This window comes from Thermobia domestica, chromosome 3, assembly GCF_964235325.1.
Source record: "Thermobia domestica chromosome 3, izTheDome1.hap1.1, whole genome shotgun sequence".
Lineage (NCBI taxonomy): Eukaryota > Metazoa > Arthropoda > Insecta > Zygentoma > Lepismatidae > Thermobia > Thermobia domestica.
Genome location: NC_137456.1, coordinates 38,730,818 through 38,752,984, shown reverse-complemented (window position 1 = coordinate 38,752,984; position 22,167 = coordinate 38,730,818). Strand labels below are relative to the sequence as shown.

At 35.6% G+C, this 22,167-nt stretch overlaps 1 protein-coding gene across 1 annotated transcript in view; it reads right to left on the bottom strand.

Annotated features, from left to right (window-relative positions):
* Window positions 1-11,687: 11,687 nt before the first annotated feature.
* The window catches only part of LOC145681751 (ketimine reductase mu-crystallin), a 28,146-nt gene continuing 17,666 nt past the window's right edge, over window positions 11,688-22,167 (bottom strand). Inside the window, exon 2 of the mRNA XM_081753360.1 lies at window positions 11,688-11,862. Within this exon, the coding sequence (XP_081609486.1) occupies window positions 11,688-11,862 (175 nt within the window). The remainder of the gene's footprint in view (window positions 11,863-22,167) is intronic.

The window sequence follows — 22,167 nt, the reverse complement described above, 5'->3', positions numbered from 1 at the left end:
AATTACGTTCGAAGGGTAGGCGTAAATAGCGCCCCCGCAACAATGTGGCGTGGGGACCGCACAAGCTGCAAGGCCAAAAAATATACAGAAAGTACGCAGGGGCGGAGCAGGCCAAATTTTCACACGGGCAAAGTGACTTGGCGCCCTTCCCCTAGTAGTAGCCTATATTTTACATTTTATCATAGTGTTTTTAATAGTTTAAACCAGAAGCGTCATTTCAGATTTTGCTTTGGGGGGGGAGGGGCAAGACCTCTTGATATAAGTAAAATTTCGCGTTTTTCACTGATTTACTACTATTCTAATGATAAAATCTATATACATCTCAAACTCACGGGGGGCAAATGCCTCTCCCTGCCCTCCCTAAATGACGCCCCTGTTTTAAACCCATTTTCAAAAAGAAATCCATTACCTAGGAAAAGTTCACAAAGAATATGGCCCGCTATAAACAATACCAACTCCACCCCCCCTGGTCTAGTGGCTAGCCCGCCTGCCTTCTGTGGTACCGGGTCCAATTCCCGGTGGATTACTGTTGAACGATAAAAGTGGTTCGGATTCCACTATAATTAGTATCCACATCTCCCTTGCCCATTAAGGCATAACCGTGGAACGCTAAACTCAAGCAAACAAACAAACAATACTTAATTCCCGGCACTCTTTATTCTACATGCCATCTCTCAATTTTTCGATACAGCCCCCTTAGTACTATGAAACTCTCTTCTTCCATAGTGAAATGGAAAAAGATCATATAATTGCCACTACTTTACAAGAATATAAACCAAAAACGTCAGTAGAAAGCACATTATAAAATTTACTTTTTGAGGTTCGTTTTGGTGCCCCTCCTTCTCTGGCGCCCCGGGCAGTCGCCCGGCCCTTAGTCCGCCCTTGAAAGTACGGACGCATAACTAAAGACTGCGGAGGAGAGGTTAACCTTCATGTTATGCCACTGGTTTGACGTGTTTGAAATGTTCAGTAAGTGATCAGTTGGTGAAATAATTTCGACGGTTACTGATGTTTAAAGTTTAGCTAAGACAAAGCTACCTAATCAAATACATTTGATATCGCGATGTCACAATTTGATTTTTCCTCACATAAAAAAGATAAAAACAATAGTAATAAAAACCCTTACTCGTACTGGGCTCCTAACTAACTAACAACCTAATTCTTACAGACTAGTTGCTCTGACCAACTGAGTTTCGATTTCTTACGCGAAAGAAGTCTGTTATATTAAGAGGCATGCTTTTCATTATCAAAACTGTTCGAAGTAATACGAACATGGCTTAAGAAAAGAGACGGAACTGAATTACCACTCGATTGACCTTGAGGGCAAATCACGAAAGCGTAGCTATAAACGTAAGTTCAGCATGCATTTCTCTGGAGTTGTGTTCAGTATTCCTATCTGCCAGTCATGCTTGTTCCTAGGAGTAATATGTTACAAACCTAACCTTTCGATAGAGCACAATGACAGAGAATCAAAATTAATGAATTCTTGCCCTTGTGAACTTGGATACCACCATGTGCAATAAAACTGTCGCGTCTTCTGAAGTGATATTTTATCGAAAATAACTCGTTTTCCTTTATATATCCGAAGTTTTTGAGGGTTTCAAAATGAGGAAACGTTACTGACAAACAAGGACGCATTTAGGGGTGGGTCCAGGTGGTCCGGACTCCCCTCTGAAATCCCAACTTCTCTGTAAATTTAGCCTAAATTTAAGGATTATATTTTAAATTTTATTATAATTTATCCTAATATTGAAGTCGGACTTCTCCCGAAATAAATTACTGCATACGTGCCTGCTGACAATTTTCAATATATTCCTTAAATAAGTAAAATAACTAAATTAGGAGCAAAAAGCTTCAACACGGACTAACTTTTGTCCACTGCCAATATTGTTAGGAGGGATATTAATAGCAAAAACTGCTAGGCAATGCTGAACCTTGGAACTTCACTCCGAACAGCAAGCTTATTATTGAGAACTACATATGAAACATTTTATCAAAACTTATCTAGCTTTTACCTGGCATGAAATTATTATATACACCAAAATTCACTCTCCTAAAATGTGTATCTAAACATTGCTACGTATCTACGAAGCAATGAAAATTATTTATCGAAATATGTGAGCAGGGAATTCTAACAGCCAGCCATTTTATTTAAATCGTAGTAAACCCTGTAACCGGGCGTTAACGTGAAGACAAAGCTTGGTCCATTGGTAAAGTGTTGGAAGAATATAAACTCAATGTTCGTAGGTTCGAATCTATCCACTCACCATAACATTTTGTTCTTATGTGTAACGATGAAATAAGAAAGAAAAAATGTATAACCGTTAAGACAAAACTTCAACCAAGTCTGAAGAGAACAATACTAAAATAGTAATACAATGACGTCAACCAAAAATTATTTCATGTAGCGTTTGGACGAAATTACAGCTGTTAACAATTGCAGAAATAAAAACAGGCTGTAATGCAGTCTAGACTTCTGAATGCATTTACTTCCTGAAAACTTCCGTCTCGTCATTGATATGCCGTTAATCATTGTAAAACCTTTCAATTGGAAGTGAAATGACACAAACTAAAACAGTTTTAAATCAATAAATGTTTATGTGTAAAAGTAGGTGTCTTTTATCTGTAGTTCTGAGTTCCTTTTACTTTGAAGTGACAAATGAGAGAAGAAAGTATGGTGTTCGAAAAAAAAAATCAAATTTGAGATTTCGACGAATTTACACATATTATAGCCCCTAACACCGAAAAAGTTATTTTTCGATACATGTCCATCAGTTCGTCTGTCCGTTCGCTACACTTTTCTGTGCACTCGCCTAGAAGCCATACCGTTCAACTTATCTGCACCAAATTTTAGTTTAAGATTTTCATAGTATTTCCTATAGTTTTTTTTATTTCCCTCCTACTCCCAAAACAAGGGTAGTTTCCTGTACGATGAAAATAAAAAAAAAAGATATTTTCTCATAACGGCTCTAACGATCTTGTTTTCTTTCTTTTTTTATAAATCAATATTTAATTAGCAACCCTATTTTGTGGTATAAGGCATTTATCTGAGAAAAATCTACAAGGGGTAGTTTATACTAAGGGAGTGAGTTTTTTCTCAATGATTTTCTCAAAATGGACTCAAATGTTTTCGTTCATATTTCATAAATAAAGATTTCATTAATAACTTATCAATATGGCATAACTCGTTTGTCCTAAAAAAATGCGAGGGGTAGTTTATTCTTGGTGGAGTGTTGTCTGGGCGATTTTCTCAAAAACGACTCAAAAGAGTTTATTCATATTTCAAAAATAAATATTTCGTTAATAACCGAACAATATGGCAAAACTCGTTTGTCCTGAAAAAATATGCGAGGGGTAGTTTACTCTTGGGGGTGTTTTTCCTCCACGGTTTTCTAAAAAATGAGTCAAGCAATTTTGTTCGTACTCAGAAATAAATATTTCATTAAAAACCTAGTAATATGGAATAACTCGCTTACCCTGAAAGAATCCTCAAGAGATAGTTTATTCGGGGAGTCATTTTTCCCTCACGATTTTCTCAAAAATTACTCGGACAATTTTATTGATAATTCATAAATAAGTATTTCATTAATAACCCTATATTTTAGTATAAGTCATTTCTATGAAAAACAATTACAACGGATAGTTTATTTTTGGGGTCAAGGTTGTTTCCCCGACAATTTTCTCGAACGACAGGCGATTTTGTTCAAATTTCGCAAATAAATATTTCATTAATAACCAAAAGTATATCTTAACTCATTGTTCGAAACAATTCACAAGAGGTAGGTTACTCCTGACGTGTTCTTTTTGAACGACTTTCCCCAAGTGACTCATTTGATTTTTTTTTCATATTTTATAAACAATGATTGCATTAATTGGTCTATTATATGTCTAATGAAAATGTGCTCAAAGTGTGAGTTAGTTTTGTAGTATGGATTTTCTTCAATCGAAGTTTTTTATTCGATAATCTGACATTCGATGTATTTGAATAATACGATAATTTTATTCATATTATCCAAATACACACTTCAGTAACAACTGCGGCCTAACACAGTTAAGAAATTGAATTGAGAAAGTTTAGTGCGGTGGCCCTGTAATTGAATATTTTTTGAGAAACTCCCTAGCTTTTTGTGGTAAACTCAGGCTTTTCTTTTTCGAGCGACAAAAGAGAGAAGAAAATATAGTGATTGTGAAAATAATATCAAATTCAGATTTCAACGGATTTACATGTTTCATGGCGTCTATATACCGAAAATGTGACTTTTCGACACCCGTCCTTCCGGTCCGTCCGTTCGGCACACTTTTATATGCACTTGCCTAGAGGCCATACCGTTCAACTTATCTACACCAAATTTTAAACTTAGGGTTTACTTAGTATTCTTACAGGAGCTTTTCCATTTTTTCCTACCACCTAAAATAAGTGTGGTTTACAAACAGCCGAAAATCGAAAAACGCTATTTTCTCAAAAATGGTTTTAACAATTTTGTTTATTTTTCATTAATCAATATTTAATTAACAACCCTATATTGCAGTATCAGATATTTCTCTTAGAAAAATTTACGAGGGGTAGTTTATTCTTGGAGGTGACTTTTTCTCGACGATTTTCTCAGAAAAGATCCTGGTGAATTTTGTACACACTTCATAAATAAATATTTGACCTTACAACATGGTATAAGTCAATTGACCTGAAAAATATATGAGTAGTAGTTTATTCTTGGACTTAAATTTATTCCCAGTGAGTTTCTCAAACACGACCAGTTGGCAACCCTGTATCTCGACAACGAAGCTGAATTCGAAAACTGCAAGAGGACCATTTGTCTCCTTTTGATGTCACGAATCACCTCCCGAAGTTTGTGGACATCTTTCAGGTTCACCCTTAATGAAGCTTCTTTTCGAAAAGTTAACTATTAACTTTAGGCATTGTTTATCTTTTTTTAAATCACAAATGTCGTTATTAATTTTAAGGCAGAGAACTACTTCTGAGAGAATAGATCTTGAAAAATAATTTTAAAACTTAGACTTTTGTTTTCGAGACATTCCAGACAAGACGAGACATTTTACAAGCTATCTCGTGTCCAAAACATTTGCCTCGTATTATCTTGGATGTCACAAAGCGCGTCTTGTCTCTTTCTCGAGACATGTCTTATCTCGTGCGCATTCGTTAACACTTGGGAAGGATTATCTTTCTACTCAAAGCATTGTTTTTATAATGGTTGCATATTTATGATAATTGCTGTCCACATAAATTACAGTCCTTTCAGTTGAATTAATTTTTATTATTATTATTATTATTATTGAAATTGCAATATCTAGTTTAACGTTGGACGATTATGCACCTACGCTAAGGGAGAATGATGATGAATGAAATGGTGAAATGAAGAAAGTGGGAGGAAAATGGAAAATCTCAAGAAAACACATACCCATGCACACGGTATTTGTCCACCTCAAATTTCACTTGGCACGAAGTGGAATCGAGGCACGGACCCCCTGCACCAAAGGTCCCTGCAATGCTTTATTATTATTATTATTATTATTATTATTATTATTATTATTATTATTATTATTATTATTATTATTATTATTAATAATAATAATAATAATAATAATAATAATAATAATAATAATAATAATAATAATTGAAGCAAGCTTAACGAGTTTCAACCGTACGACTCAACCAACGTTTGGGTGCCTGTTCGTTCGTCTGCTCCTCTCATAAAAGACATTTCATTTTAATGAAACTAGTAAGTGCCTTCTTTTAGCTCTGCGAAGTAACTATTGCTTGGAATATGAATCTGCAAAACATAAGAGGTAAAATTAACCAAATGGTGCAAGTTTCCACTTATATATACAAAACAATTTTGCAATATCAACTACGTGAATCTTGTCCCATAAAGAAGCCGAAACCCCCACACCGAAGAGCCCTCCGAGATTTGATCATTGTCCACACGGACTGAAATTGTCATTTGAAGCCAAGACTTTAATATGAAGCCAATAATTTCTTTAAAATAGACGGAAAATTCGGAAGTTATAAGCATTTTCATATTTTTGCCTTTTCCCATAAGGGAGCCGTAGCCCCCTATACTGAAGACCCCCCCCTGGAGATTTGATCATTGTCCACTCGGACTGAATTTGTCATTTGGAACCAACACTTTAATACGAAGCAAAATATTTCTTTAAAATAGACGAAAAATTCGAGTTATAAATATGTTAATAATTTTGCCTTTTCTCATAAGGGGGCCGTATTAGCCTACACTGAAGGGCCCCACGAGATTTGATCATTGACCACTTGGACTGAAATTCTCATTTGAAACCAAAACTTTAATATGAAGCCAAAAATTAAACTTTTACATCAATTTAAACTGACTGGGTTCCGGTTCCCCCCACTATTGTTTAGTTTAGTTAAGTGGTAATTTCTGACAGCTTCACATCATCAAAAGAATGTTTCACTTCCCCTCCCCTCCCCCAGGAGTTCGTGCTGGATCCACCACTGGAATCAATAGACACTCTTCCTATTCTTTTTGTCACCCTTGATTGTGTAGGGGCTCCCTCGTACAAATAAAGAAGCGGTAATATTACAATCAAGGGGCGCTATATATTAGGTATTTTTTTAGTTACCTACCCCTAACCGCACAGGGCCATCTTTCGTAGAATAAAAAATATTACGTGATATTCCAATCATGAAAGGGGAGAGGATGCTGTAAATATATTTCTTATTCATTTTGTCTGTCCTGCTTATCAAAAATTACTTTCTGTTGGAAGGCTACTGAAATGAGAGGGGCAAAATAAAAAGTCGTACCCCCTCCTACATGGTTGCTCAAATAAGTACTAAAGAAAGCATTTTAAACTAAGATATTTAAGATTTAAACTAGGAAACTAAGATATCCTACATTATGTAAGGATGGCATATTCAGGATTATTATTATTATTATTATTATTATTATTATTATTATTATTATTATTATTATTATTATTATTATTATTATTATTATTATTTGAATGTTTTTGGAGCACCGAAATTTTGTGAGACGAACAATGATATGTAGAGGTTTAAGATGGGTGGTCATAGAGGAGGAAAAACCAGGATTTTTCTCTGTCTGACTCTCTAACGTTAAGATTATGTGCTGAAGGTAAGAAGCATCATCATTCTACAATAGGTTGCTTTTACGTAGAAATATCAATTACTTGAGTTCTCCTCCTTCGGTCTACTTACCTTATGTAGTAAATTCAAAACAATTTCAATTCAATACAAATACATTGTAAAACTTTTCCGTAATTAAACATCTAGGGAAAATTAAACATTTAATAGGGAAATCTGTTATCAAAATATCCAAACACGTAGATAGAAGACTATCTAGTGAGAAATATTGTGAAACTTTATAAAATTCTCCAAATTAGAATTAACATTTACTGGGAAACATTCGTTATGCGCCAGCGAGCATATGGTGAGCAGTGAGCACAGGGGAAATAATTACGAAACTGTTTGCAAACAAAATTAGGGACGCTAATGCAAGTGCGACAACAGCATTTTTTCTTTTTTTGGTATCGTCATGAGTTTTACACATACGTTACAATTTGATTCTTTCCCAAATAAAAAAAATAAAAAAATAACCGTAGTGTAGTGATAAAAATGATAACGGCACTTCCACGGGATCGAACCCGCTACTTTCAGCATACAGATTCGTTGCTTTAACTAACTGAGCTATTTGTTTTTTTACGTGAACTGAGCCTGTTCCGATAAAGACGATATTTCATTACGATCGTCCTACCAATTCGTCCTTTTCCGTAGATAATTTCCACTATTTGCTCTATCTTTATGTTAATACTTAGCATATATTCATATATTTGGAGTTTGCAGATAATGCATATAATAAGACATACTAGAAATATTCGTTAAAAGTTTAGTTTGTAGATTTAATCCACATTTCTCTCAATGACATAGATGTCGCTGCTTCGTGTTGAAATGCAGAATTCCCTCGCGTTCTTGAAAATTTCCCACTTTAGCAGAGTTGGTAATTCTCGAGATTTCTGTCGATTTAATGTTTTTTGCTTCTAATTTCTTTATTTTAAGCTAATATCTAACACAAATATTAAAAACGGGTTTGTTATTAACCTGTCCTGCTGGGGAAACCTTCCGAAATTTCGAACATATAAAGAAAACGGAGATATTTTCAAAAAACTTCAAAATAAAGAGACGCGTCATTTATTTTGCTCATGGTAGTACCTGGGGAACGTGCCTAGTATGTTCCAGGTATGATTCTCATGCCGTAAGCGTCAATGAACCACAAAATTACTCCTCCAAATTTGTTAAATTGCCAATATGCGTAATGTATTTACATTAAGGTGAGTCTAAAAATATATATATATATTTTACAGAAGTATACCAACCTTTGAATGACTAGCCGCGTGCTCTTCCGACTTCGCCACGGAGGCGATGAAGAGAATGTCGCTTGTAGAGACCTGCACGGGCCGAATTTTTCGGCCCGAGCCCAATCCAGCTCGAATGTATCTAGGCCCGGCCCAGCCCGGGCCCGAAAAGTTTTGGAGATTTTCGGCCCGATAAGTTCTTTAAAATTCTTGGCCTAAGCCCGGCCCGGCCCGATAAATTTTAAAAAAATTAGCTCGAGCCCCAATCTTTCTCAAAATTTAGTATTAAACTTGACCTAACCCTCAGAAACATTTTCTAAACTCTGGTTTACAACCTGACGCTTGCCTCCTGAATGGTACCATTGCCTCCTAGAACTTTGCCTGTCATCAAGAGAACAAAAACTCCATTTCCTGTAACAAAAATCTAACTTAATTGATTTTAGCATAAAGTGACGATGGCAATATTTTAGCGACAAGCAAAACTTTCCCACCCCTTCTTGTCATGTTTTGGGTCCAGTAAAAATCAAGGTCAGAGCTCAATTTACCGCGCAATGCCTGCAATCCTCTATAGTGAAAGTGGAGCCGCTAAGTAACACAAACTGTAAATAACTATTGCATTCTTTGTAACATTTTTCACGGGCACACTTCTTCAATGTTTAGATTTATTCCAATTATCGTTTAACGAAAGTCAATAATTACTAAAGAATTGCAATTAATCGGCCTCAGCCCGGCCCGACCTGAAGAGAAATCAGTGTCGGCCCGCCCAAGCCCGGCCCGGCTCAAAGACATAACAGAGTCGGCCCGCCCAAGCCCGGCCCGCGGGCCGGGCCGGGCTTCGGGCCTCGGGCTGAGCCCGGCCCGTGCAGGTCTCTAGTCGCTTGTAGAGGGATGAATTGTTAAGGTCTTTTGAATTTGGCTAATCAGAGTGCTCCTTTAACCGCACTCTGATTAGCCGTTTGGGATCAGATAAAATCTGCTCGCCATGTAATCTTATAACAAAATGACGAGTGTCTACTTTCTTCCACATTTACTTTCAAATGATCAGCGACAGTTGCCATCTAATAAAGTTGATGCGTTTGTTGCTTCTAGTACACAATCTCTTAGGCTAGTTTTAGACGAGAGCATTTATCGTAGCAAAAATCGTATCATCGATATCCTACCGTGTAAAGTAGCAAATGCTATAGCATTTCCCATGCCATGGCATTTCTGGTCGATAGAACCTGCTCTATTTCGTAGCATTTCTGGTCCGATTGTATCGCCGTGTTGTTAAAAGGAAGCGAAAGATTTAGTGTCAAATATCGATGCTCTTTGTTTTGTGTGGGAAATTGAATTGTAGTAAAGAAAAATGAGTTGAAATAGGGATGCTTTTGCCCACATCCATCTTTGTGGTTTTCATTTTTTAATATAACCGGCGAAAACTGTTCTTACAACCACTATAGCTTTAGCTACCTCACGCTTTAGTTTCGGAGTCACAATTGCGCTCTTCTCCAGTGATGTGTTTGCTACGTTACGACAAGATGCTTATCAAAATGCTAAAGTGTAAAAGCACGATGTACTTTTGATACCATAGAATATTATACGAGATTTTTGGCAGAACATCTGCTACGAGAAATGCTACGATAAATGCTTCCGTCTAAAATTAGTCTTAGAAAAAGAAGCAACAGTGCATCAAATGTGGAAGATGAATTTAGAACACCTAAATGTCTAGCACATCCTGTGCTGTTAGAGTGTCTGAATCAGTATGTACACTCATGTCCAAAATTATTATCGCATGTCTATAAATATGTTGATCTAGGAATATAATTTGATAACGATTTCGCCCGGTATTTTTTATAATATTAGTATGTGTATAATCGGCAGAGACATGTATGTGACAAAATTCATGTCAAAGGAGCAGTAAATAGGGACAATAAAAAGAAAATAAAACTTTTTTGTCCATTTAGCAACATTTTGTTTTACTCATTCTAATTTTCGTATTTATGATTCTTTTCCTATGAAATTTACCGAAAATATGCATTTCCCGATTATACACATAATATCAGTATTAAATTACCCTGCAAAATCATGATCAAACTATATTTTTACAAGAAGACAGTTATAGATATGAAAAATCATTTTGGACATGAGTGTACCAAAAGAACGTACATATGTCCCAAGTAACGACATAAAAACAAATGACTGTTAGAACGCGAAACTGAGCCAGGTATATAAATGCTATATTTGTGGTATATAGTTGCAAATATCAATTAAGTATAACAAGTACCTAAAACTGTAAGTAGCTGAAGTACATACTTAACACATGAATATCATATGTGCCAAGTGTCGAGTACGTAAAAAGTAGCTGGGATACCTAAATGGCACATGCCTAGCACATCTTGTGCTGTTAGAGAACGCTTCAGAGCATTCGACAAAACCACACCGACTACTATTGAGCCACTATGTACCATCCTTAACCTCTTGAAAAATTGAAACTTCATGACATTTCCAGTAGCTGAAAAAAAAATCTATGTTTTCTAACATGCGTACAAACCCTGACCAAACGATTTCCATTTCACAATATGGAACTCCGATAGACTTCCAAACCATGCAAATTCAATACTGAAATTGAGTAGCTCGTCTATAACTTCTGGTTGCAATAGGGTGATAAGATTAAAAACAAATCCTATTCCTCGGATACTGAATTCATATTAAAGACCATTACCTCTTACTGTTTTGGCTCAATGGAGCTCGAATTTGAAACCGGAAGTACTAATAAATTTGAACCACTTTCGGTTTCATCAGAGAGATGCGGGTGAAGATGGTATATCTTCTCCAGACACTGAATCGATTTTAAAAGAAAAACACTTGTTGCTTTCTTTTACCGTTTTTGTTCTATGAAATCAAAAATGATTAATTTCTCCTACTTCCGGTTTGAATAGATGGTTAACCAGTGTTTCTTCCAGACACGTTTTTTGGGGCGCACTGTTCCCCGACGGAAGCTCTGAGAGGCCCCCCGAAAAGACCAAAATGACACATTTATAATAATAAATAGAATAGTACCAGCAGTGCCCTCCGGAATACTAAGTGTGCCCACCCCCCCGGAACATTATGTCTGAAAGAAACACTGTAGTTAACAGATAAGATACAACCTATTCTTAAACACTGAATCGATTAAAAACTAAAAAATAGTCTTCCTGAATATCTCTTACTGTTTTCGCTCTGATACCTGTCAACAGAAAGACAGACATAGCCATCCCATAAGATTTCTGATACTTCAGCATAGCATAATTTAGAAGTTTAACATGTTTATAGTTAAAAACTTTACTTCTAAATAAGATTTTAAAAAATCATGAAATAGAATGAGTACGTACAACCAATATTTTTCCAGTTTCTTCGTCAAACAGTAGAATTGTCGCCATAATAGATGGTAGTCCACGGCCCTTATTTCCGGGAAAGGATGTGGCTAATTTACAGGCCAGTGCTTTTTCTGTATCACTGTACGCTGGCATTGTTAATATAATCCTGGAGAAAAAATTAAAAAAAAACTTCTTATTTTTATATAAAAAATAATCATTGATCTACTATGAAGTGATAACAACATACACAGTTATTATTATTATTATTATTATTATTATTATTATTATTATTATTATTATTATTATTATTATTATTATTATTATTATTATTATTATTATTATTTGTAAATCGGACTTTACTTTTCTTTCACCATTTGGATGAAAAGTAATAGGCCGTAACAAAATGATTATTTCTCTGCTAATGCTATGAAACTATATAGATATGAATTTGTTACCAGAGCTTGAACACACATATACCTAAGGGCAGAAAAGAGTCCCTTGTGTTAGTTCAGTGTTTTCGCTAGTTATCTAATTTTCGAAAAGTAAGCTGAGATCTTCCAATATGGAAGCCCACTGAGACGCTTTATTTCCAACGTGTCGAAGTGAGCATGGTCCTTTTACTGTCGATTCTATGCCCAGTCTCCGGTAATAAGGTTAGATCTACAGGGAAACGTCGGGTTTCCTAAGGGAGATTTAACAACATATTGAGATCAAAATAGAGCCCTTCTAAGATGATGGGGGAGGGGAAGCTAAGCCGTTTTCTGACAAAACTAGGTCACTTTGGTAATAAATTATGATAAATGGACATTCAGCTTTTCGTTTCTTATGATTTTGTGGTATTATGTAGCCTATACCGGCCTAAAGAGGTCAGAAGTATGGCATTGCAAGCTGATGCATTAGCCCTGGAATCAGTGATGCCAATTTGGCATATTTTGGCTAAATCTAGCATATTTGGAGAGGCACTTAGCCATACAGATCTACGAAATGCTTATAGCCTTAAATAGTTTTTTGTCATTTTTGGCCTTTCTTATTAGCCGTTAAATAAATTCTCAAAATACTTTATTATTTGAAATAAAATGTAAACTTAAAAAATGAGACTATTTGTCATTATATACTTCGTATTAATTGATCTCTTAAGACAGAAGGGGCCTTATGCAGAATCGTTTTGACGTATGATTAGCGTCATACTAGGTCTAAAGACCTGACTACTGCAGGAAACAACGAACTCTTTAGTACGGTACTAATCAAGCGTCAGAACGACTCTCCATAAGGCCAAGGATGTTTTATTGCGCAACAAAGCCCCTTCTTAAAATTTTTCTTTCCTCTCCCCATTCCACAGATCTAAAGCTACTCAACGATACTTGTCAACTTAGAAAGAATTTTACGCTGCCGTAACGATTACGTTTGCTACTTTTTAATTATTTAATTTAGCACTTCATTGCAAGAATGAGAATTTTCTAATACAAATTTAATAACTTCGGTTATTCAAGCCACGTATATTGTCTTAGTTTATTAGAAAAAAACAAATAGGAGATCTAATTATAAATTTTAGTTCGCCCAGCTATACTGAAGAGTAAATATAATTTTATATTCGAATTGTTTATAAAATAGCAATTTTCCGAAATGTAGATTTTCTTTGAAATTCGTAAGAAAGTTAAAAAAAACTGAAGAGTAAATATAATTTTATATTCGAATTGTTTATAAAATAGCAATTTTCCGAAATGTAGGTTTTCTTTGAAATTCGTAAGAAAGTTTTTTTTTAAAAAAAGTTACAGAAAATAAATATCTGAATTTCCGATTTTTTCCCATCTCTAGTAGGTAATTGTGGGACCAGTAAAGGAAAAACGGAATATTCACGAGAAGCAGAAGTTTCTCGGTTATATTTCATTACGGTTAACGTCAACGCAACGCAAAGTTTTAATTTTAGTTTGCGATAATTGACTTAGCAGTCATAACTGATTTTTGCAAGCCTTATGTTGCGTTACGCGCCGCAATATTCGCGAATACTGGTTCAGAATAAGGTTCCTAGTCCTTTAAACCGGGCATTTCCGTTCATATTTACCTTAAATAATGTTTGCACAGTGTAGATAGAAAAAAATCAAATTTTGTTTCGATAAGTAAAGTTATAAATCGATTTTAAAAACTGAAACTAAAAATCGGTTTTGAAAAAAGAACGAAAATTGATTTTAAAAACCGAAACTGATCTTCGTATTTGAAAACTTAAAATCGATTTTGAAAAACAATCGAAAATTGGTTTTGAAACCGAAAATAATTTTGAAAATCGGTTGATTTTTTGATTCCTCGATTTTGGAGCCTCCAATGATGTATTATAGTTGTTTTACTTTGAAGACATTCTTTAAATTCTGATATTAGATGCAAAGGTTACAGGAAAAATTTGCCATCGTATATACAATCGTATGTGACTTACCAGAGGCGTCTCGTGAGTGACGTGACATTGCTAAAGATCCAAGGTTTATCGTTTAAAACTAAAGATATAAAAGTTGTCTAATGTACTAATTGTTGTATACAATAATTTACACATTTCCTTCCTTGAGTTGCAAGCGAAAAAATATACCGATGTGACTTCCCTCGAGCCGCCTCTGTCTTACATACAGAATTATTTAAGTTAGCTTTATAACTTGACAACACAAAGAAATCAAGTTGTTCAAGAAGTGAAAAACAATTGATATTGCCGGCACCACTCAATCTATTTCTTAAATTGAATTTTTTCTCAATCGATTCTGTAAATTGAATAAAATTTCTTGTTTTAAGTTCCATGGTATTGCCCTTAGGCCAAAGGAGATGGATGAATTAATGAAACTGAATTATGAAGTAATTAGTGCAAAGAGAGTACTTAAAGAAAGTAGAAAAACCCAGAGAAAACCACGGACATGATATTGTTCATCACAAACTCCCATGAGCGGAAATCAAAGGAGGTATCCTTCGCACCAACGATGAGCGATCTACCACAAAATTGTTACACTCCCCTTCCAATCAATTCTGTAAAATCAATCGGTTACTTATTCATTAGCATACATACCTAGTTATCAACAAACTTTAAAAAGTTCGTTACTGAATTCTCTATGTTGTGTGTCTGCCTGTCTGTCTGTCTGTCTGTTATTTGCGATTTTTTCAATTTTGAACCCTGCATTCGATAGAGCATCACAAACTATCAGAGAAAGTGATTGAATTTTTCGCGTCACTCTTATCGTTCCCGAGATATTGGCTAAAAATGGCCGATTTCCAGAGATTTAAGGAGCCATATCTGGAGAACCGTAAGTCATAGAGTAATCATATTGGTGTTGATCAATATCTAAAAGGATGGCAAATATTTTGGTAAACAGTCGCCACTGTCCAACTGGCCACTGGTTTGGTCAATCGTCAGTTGGGCACTGGTCACCAATTGTTATTGGTACCAAAATGTTTACAATACTCTTAGGTATTGATTAACACCAATATAATCTCTCTAGACGTACCGTTCCCGTGATATTGGCCAAAAATGGCCAATTTCTAGATATTGAAGGAGCCATAGCTGGGGAACCATAAGTTTTAGAGAGATAATATTGATGTTGATCAATACCTAAGAGGATAGTAAATATTTGGTACCAAATAGTGGCCATCAAATAATACCGGCACGAAAATGTTTAACATTCTATTAGGTATTGATTAACACCAACATCTCTCTGACTTACCGTTTCCGTGATATTGGCCAAAAGATAGTTCCATTTTCGGGAGATTTAAGAAGCCAAATCTCGGGAACTGACACACAAACATAGTCAACGTCTTGCGAATGAAATCAGAAAAATAAACACACTGCTGAACAAGACTGCACTTATTTAATATAAAAACACATTTACACGTGACGTTTCGATCTTCTAGCCAAGATCCTCATCAGACGTACACTCATGTGTTTTTATATGTGTTTTTATATTAAATAAGTGCAGTCTTGTTCAGCAGTGTGTTTATTTTTCTGATTTCATTCGCAAGACGTTGACTATGTTTGTGTGTCAGTTTGAAATGGGCCCGAAGCTGAAAAGGGCTGTTGAGAAGTGGAAGAACAGAAGAAGGAGAGAAATCAACATGGAGCAGCAAGTGGGTTTTTTGCAGAAGTGTATGGAGAAGAAAGTAATACCGAGGAGTTTGAGAATCCAAAGGAGTAACATAAAAGGACAGTCAGTGAGGTTAAGGACGCTTATAAGGAGAACAGAGATGGAGAACGTGAGGAGCTTGACAGCTGGTTTGAAGAAGAGACTAAACGTGAGTAAGGCTTTTACACAGAAATTAGAAGTAGAATGTGTAGATTTGGCATCTATTTTTGTAAGAGACTGGTTAGTGCAATATTTAAGAGAATGGGAAATGTGTTTTAGTGGCAAAGTGGAAGAAAGACTTAGAAACAAATTAATAGCGTTGGGCATAAGCGAGGAGAAGACCAAAGAAAGGGTAGTGGTGATAGGGGAAGTGCAAGTGTCAGAAGAAGAGAAATCTTTTCTTTCATTGGGTTGTAAATTTAAAGTGAAAGACGGAACGAGCAGGGTTGATGACATAGTCTATTCTGTAGAAGAAGCGTTGAACGAAGTTAAAGAAGAAGAGGACAGAGATAGGTTAAGAAGGAAGGCAATGGTTTTGGTAAAGAAAGAAATCCATAGAAGATCTTCGAATTTGACAAAAGAAGAAAGAAGAGGATATGATAGCATTAGGAAAAGGAATGACATAGTGGTAGAGAGAGCTGACAAAGGAGGGGCGACAGTGGTAATGAATAAAACGTGGTATGAGGACAAGGTGAAGGATTTGGTGGATGGACAATATGAATTAGTTGACAAGAAGAAAGAAGAAATTATAGAAGAATTAAAAGAAGAATGTAAAAGGAAGGGACTTAAGAAATGGATGAATGAAGATGGAAGAGTGCCCGTGTTAAAGGGTTTTCCAAAAATACACAAAAAGGAAGTAAAGCTTAGGCCAGTTATGGACTGTAGGAATAATTATTTGGAACCGCTAGAAAGTGAATTGAAACCAGTGTTAGAGTGGGTAAGAGACAGACAAAAGACTTTGGCAATTAAAGACTACAGAGAAGTAATAAACTACACCAGTAATGCTGAAATTAATAATGATTGTATTTTGTTTAGTTTAGATGTTAAAGCCATGTTCCCTAGTCTAAAGAGAAGTGCTATACTTGATACGATTAAGAGAGTTATGGGGGGAGAATGTGTTAAAGGCTGGAAATGGGAGAAAGTTAGAAAAGCCCTCAACTTAATATGGGAGTTTGGTTTCTGTAAAGTTAAGAATGACATATATAAGATTAAGGATGGTTTAAGTATAGGATCTAAGATAAGTCCGGTATTGTCTGATATCATTATGAATGTGTGGGAGAAGGATGTGATAGAAAAGGGGAAAGAAAAGATTCGATTTTTATGTAGATACGTTGATGATTGTTTTGGGATATGGGAAGGATCAAAAGAAGAGTTGAGAGAGTTCGTTGGCAGTATTGAAGATAAGGAGAAGGGAATAGAATTAGAACTAGAGACAGAGCAGGGAGGTGTATTATGTTATCTTGACATTTTAATGAGTAAGGAAGGGAAGAGCATTAAGACTCAATGGTATCAAAAAGAATGTAGTGCTGGTATTTATTGTAATAAGAGAAGTGATGTAGATAGAAGTACAAAAGTTAATTTCATAAGAAATATGTTAGAAAGAATTTCCAAAATTTGTAACAAAAATGTAGAAGAGAATGTGGAAATCTTTAAAAGACAGCTCTATGAGAATGGTTATAGTAAACGGGATATCGTTAAAGCATCTGTGGTCTCGGGGAAATGTAAAAGTGGGGAGGACAATGAGGGGGTATGGAAAGGCATTATAGGGTTAGGAGAAGATACCGAGATTTTAAAGAAGATGTTAAGAAAGCAAGGGGTCAAAGTGTATAGAAAAGGTAGCAGAACGTTGTTGGACATGGTCAAAAGCAAAGGGAAGAAAAAAGAAAAGAGAGATCAGAAAGGTGTCATTTATTGTATAAATTGTAAGGATTGCGATATGAAATATATTGGTGAGACGGGGAAATTATTGAAAGAAAGAATTAAACAACATAAAAGTGATGTGAAATATGGCAGGGAAACTAACGCAATCTTTAAACATGTAAAAGAAAAGGGACATGATGTTAACTGGGAAGAAGTTATTGTACTAGAACGGGAAAAAAGATTGTGGCCGAGAAAGTGGAAAGAGGCCTGGTGGATAGAAAAGGAAGGGGATGTAAACTTAATGAATTGGACCAAAGGTATCACCATTAATAAAGAATGGAGAAATATTATTGATAAATACAGAAATATGTATATGAATTAATGTATTCAATGGTTGCTTGCTCCTTGTTGTTTCTTTCTTGTAAAATGTTGTCCCATTGGTCAGTTCAGATAGATTTCCACGCTTCTGATTGGCTGTATGAACGGGCCAATGAGAGAGCAGATAGGGAGATGAATTGTGTATATATACTTGAGTAATTTTTTGTATCACTCAGTGTACGTCTGATGAGGATCTTGGCTAGAAGATCGAAACGTCACGTGTAAATGTGTTTTTATATTAAATAAGTGCAGTCTTGTTCAAAAAAAAAAAAAAAAAAAAAAAAAAAAAAAAAAAAAGTGTACGTCTGATGAGGATCTTGGCTAGAAGATCGAAACGTCACGTGTAAATGTGTTTTTATATTAAATAAGTGCAGTCTTGTTCAGCAGTGTGTTTATTTTCCCAAATCTCGGGAACCATAAGTCACACAGAGATCATATTGGTATTGACCAATACTAAGAGGATGCTGAACATTTTGGTACTAAATAGTAACCGCTGGCTACTAATTAATTGTCTACTGGCCAACTGGCCATCGTTCCCCAGATATTGACCAAAAAAAGTTCGAATTTCTAGATAGCTAAGCAGCCATATCTCGAGAACTGTAAGTCACAGAGAGATGATATTTTGCTATTTTTTGCGAGAAAGAGAAGGTGCGGATAAAAAAGACTTACATCTAGGAACAATGACAGTTATCCTTCCCGCTCCATCTCTCCATTTATTTTAAGTTCGTTCTGGCAATGCTCTTGGAGCATTCTCAACTGGTTTGCAATTTGAAACGGATACGATTAAATAATTAAGTAATAAAATTTAACTAGCTTATAGGGATGCGCACGAGTCGAGACATGTATCGAATCTCGACTCGAATTCGAGTCGAGAAACACTTTGGTAAATTCGAGACAAGTCGAGACAAACGTATTTCTCGACTCGAATTTTCGAGTCGAGACAGCTCGTAAAAATCTCGACTCGACTCGAATGTCTCGAAAATCTTTCTATAATTTTTAATACTATTTTGAAGAAAGTACTCATTCAGAAACACTCGGCACGAGAATTTCGGAAACTGCAGGACTTGTCAAGTCTTCGGGGAGTGCTGTGGTGAGTTTCTTCAACAAGTGGTGAAACCAAGGAGAAACGACGTCCAAACGTCGAGGTGTTGGGTGCCCCCCACCTCAATACATATGTCGGACATTGTAGGCTGAGCAGACTGGTAAAACAGGACAGGCAACGAACTGCGTCGGAACTAACATCAGAGTTTAATGCTGGGCTAAGTACAAGTGTGTCTGAACTAGTGTTGTAAAATTTCCGGAAATTTTGAACCTGTTGGTAAAAAACCGTTTTTTCGATTTCTTTCCGAAAAAATTGGAAACATTGAAAAAATAAAAAATGTTTGTATTAGGTTAATTTTACTAGTAATGATTCTTTTTTTTTTAAACGCGAATATTAAAATATAGCACTCGAAAATAAAACTATTCCAATTTTTATCTGAATTAAAATACTAGATTTACGCGTATATGTTTGTCCCCAAAGAAAAGTTTATGTTTGTCTCCAGTCGTTTCGACAATGAGATATTGAACCGACAAGCGCTAGAAACGTGCCATTTTCATTGGTCGATTCCAAATTTTGTGTAAATTGTCCAGTTCTAATTTACTGAAATATTTAAAAAACATATGGCCATTAGCTCTTTATTAAATTTTTAGGGGTACACTGGAAGTACTGAAATTTTTTAAAAGTAAAGCTTCATACCCTACGAGTTATATATTCCAACATCACATAGTTGTATATAGAGGATGTATATCTCTCAGGTGTTTGTATCATGATAATAGCCAAATTATAAGAAAACGAAGGATAACCATTTCTCCAGTCTAAGATGAATCTTCATTGTTTGGAGAGATTTTTTTAATGAACTCCGTATATAACTGACATAATTAATTGTGTGTGTAATTTATTTACTTATTACATAATGCATGCAAAAAGAAAAAAAAAACACTGGTCATATATAAATTAGAAATTCCAACCACAAATCGGCTCAAATCTTGCAAACGGTGCGAGATATTGAAAAAAATAGTCGAAAAACTTTCCCCTTTATGATACCCCTTGCCGATTTTTATGAAGGTGTTCTTCACTTGTATCTGTGAAGGGACATGTACAGATATGGGGAATGACAAGGAGATTCATGCTCATATGTGAATGATGCGCTGTGTAGAGAGCGCAGGTTCATCTAGTTGAAAAATAATAGTCTGCACTTATTTATGTTATGCCCTTTATTTGTGGATGTGCATTAATTACAGAAGTTATAGTTACAGTTACATACAGTTACATGCATTAATTACAGTTACATACAAGCCTACCATCATGAAGTGTTCTGTTGCAACAAATAGGTCTCTTGAATAAAACTGAGTTCTCAATATGCTTTTTGGTCTGGTGAAATTTTGTTAATTTTAACCAAATTACTTCTTAAGAGAAAGAATAGTAGGCAAATTTCACTAATACTCATGCACTAAAACATATAATTACTATTATTTAAACTTTATGTGTAAAATCCTGTATGTAAACAAATACATGTTTTCTAGTGCAACAGATTATCTATTACAATCAAAATGAAAGTGACTATGTTTCTAACTTAATAAGTCTTGAATCATCAGACCGACCTCGATAAAATTTTCAACATAGATGAGGTTCGGGATGGTTTTTATCATTTTAGTTTGAAGGTGCAACTTGAGGGAAAGGGAGAAGAGAAAATACCAAATAGTATATGTATAGATTTATTGAAAATCAGAGTTTTTTGTTTGTTTGTTCGTTTCTTTTCGTTTTCCTTTTTTCTTTCAGGAGAAAGAGCTGCGAATCTTTGTTCCTTCTTGAAGCTAGTTAATAATATTCAGGGATCTTTCTCTCGCTGGTACGTGTTCGAGCTTCCCTTTGTTCATTCCTTTTTTGCACAGTAATATAAACCATAAAGGCTCTGAACCGACCAGATTTTTTTCCTGAAAAGACTGATGTCTCCCAACAATTTTGTCTGTCGCTAATTCAATGGCCATTAGAGATGGAAAGTTGAGGGTTGAATTCCTGAGATAAATAAAGCAATAAGGCAAAAGTGGACGGCGAGCAAAAATCTGACTTTCTCTCTCTCTTTCACAAATGGACATTCAGTAAATGGAAATGTGCATTCAAGATGCAGCATTCAATTATCTATACAAGCCGGCCACGAGTCTTTTGTTTTGGCCGTGGGTGTAGTCCAAACTACCCTTTCCTCCTACCAATTTTACAATTTAGGATTGAGCTTCTTACGGGATGTGTAGCCTACCGAAGGACCACATCGTGCTATTGTTTCTTTGTATGCTTTGGCAGAACCTTCTTTGGATATCGAAACATTTCTCATTGAGAAGCAACTTCAACTCGTCACGTTCTCGAGTTTGTGCTCAATTACAAGAGGAAAAGATTGAAGTTCCGACCACAGCAGCTCAAGAGATCCTGTGAATCTGAACATTTTGCAAGCGGCTTCGGTTTCGGGGACACTAAAACGTCGTGGGACGAATTTTCTGCAATGAAGTATCTTTCATTTAGTTGGTGGTTGGATTTGTTCCGTAGTGTGGTAGACAAGAAAGCTGTAAATATGTTCGAATTATGAAAATTCTAATTGAATCTTAAAAGTAAGTATAAGTGTGTAGTGTGTAGAGGAACGTCGAGTAGTTATCTCCAGATATGACAAAAAATATAGTCGCTTTTCTAAAATTGCCAAGGACCATGTGAGTACATTTCTTATCCTATGAATCATGTTTTAAAATATTATGCTGTCTTTTCGTAATTTACGTTGCTGTCTGGAATAGGCTATAAAACGTAGATATTTCAACAGGGACGAACGCAGGGGGTGAATTTTTGGGTCCGGACCCTCCGAAATCCGGATTTTTGTTCAAATTTAGTCTAATTTTAGGGCCAAATTTACAAATTTTAATAAAATTTATCCTCAAATTGAACTTGACCCACCCGAATACCTTTGACCCTTCCGAAATAAATAGGGGGCGCGGTGTCTCAGTGGTATAGCGTTCATCTCCGGTGCTTGGGGTCGCTGGTTCGATCCCAGCTAGCGCCGTGTGGACTTTGTTGTAGACAAACATCGCGCTCGTGGGTTTTCTCGGGATTCTCCCGTTTCCTT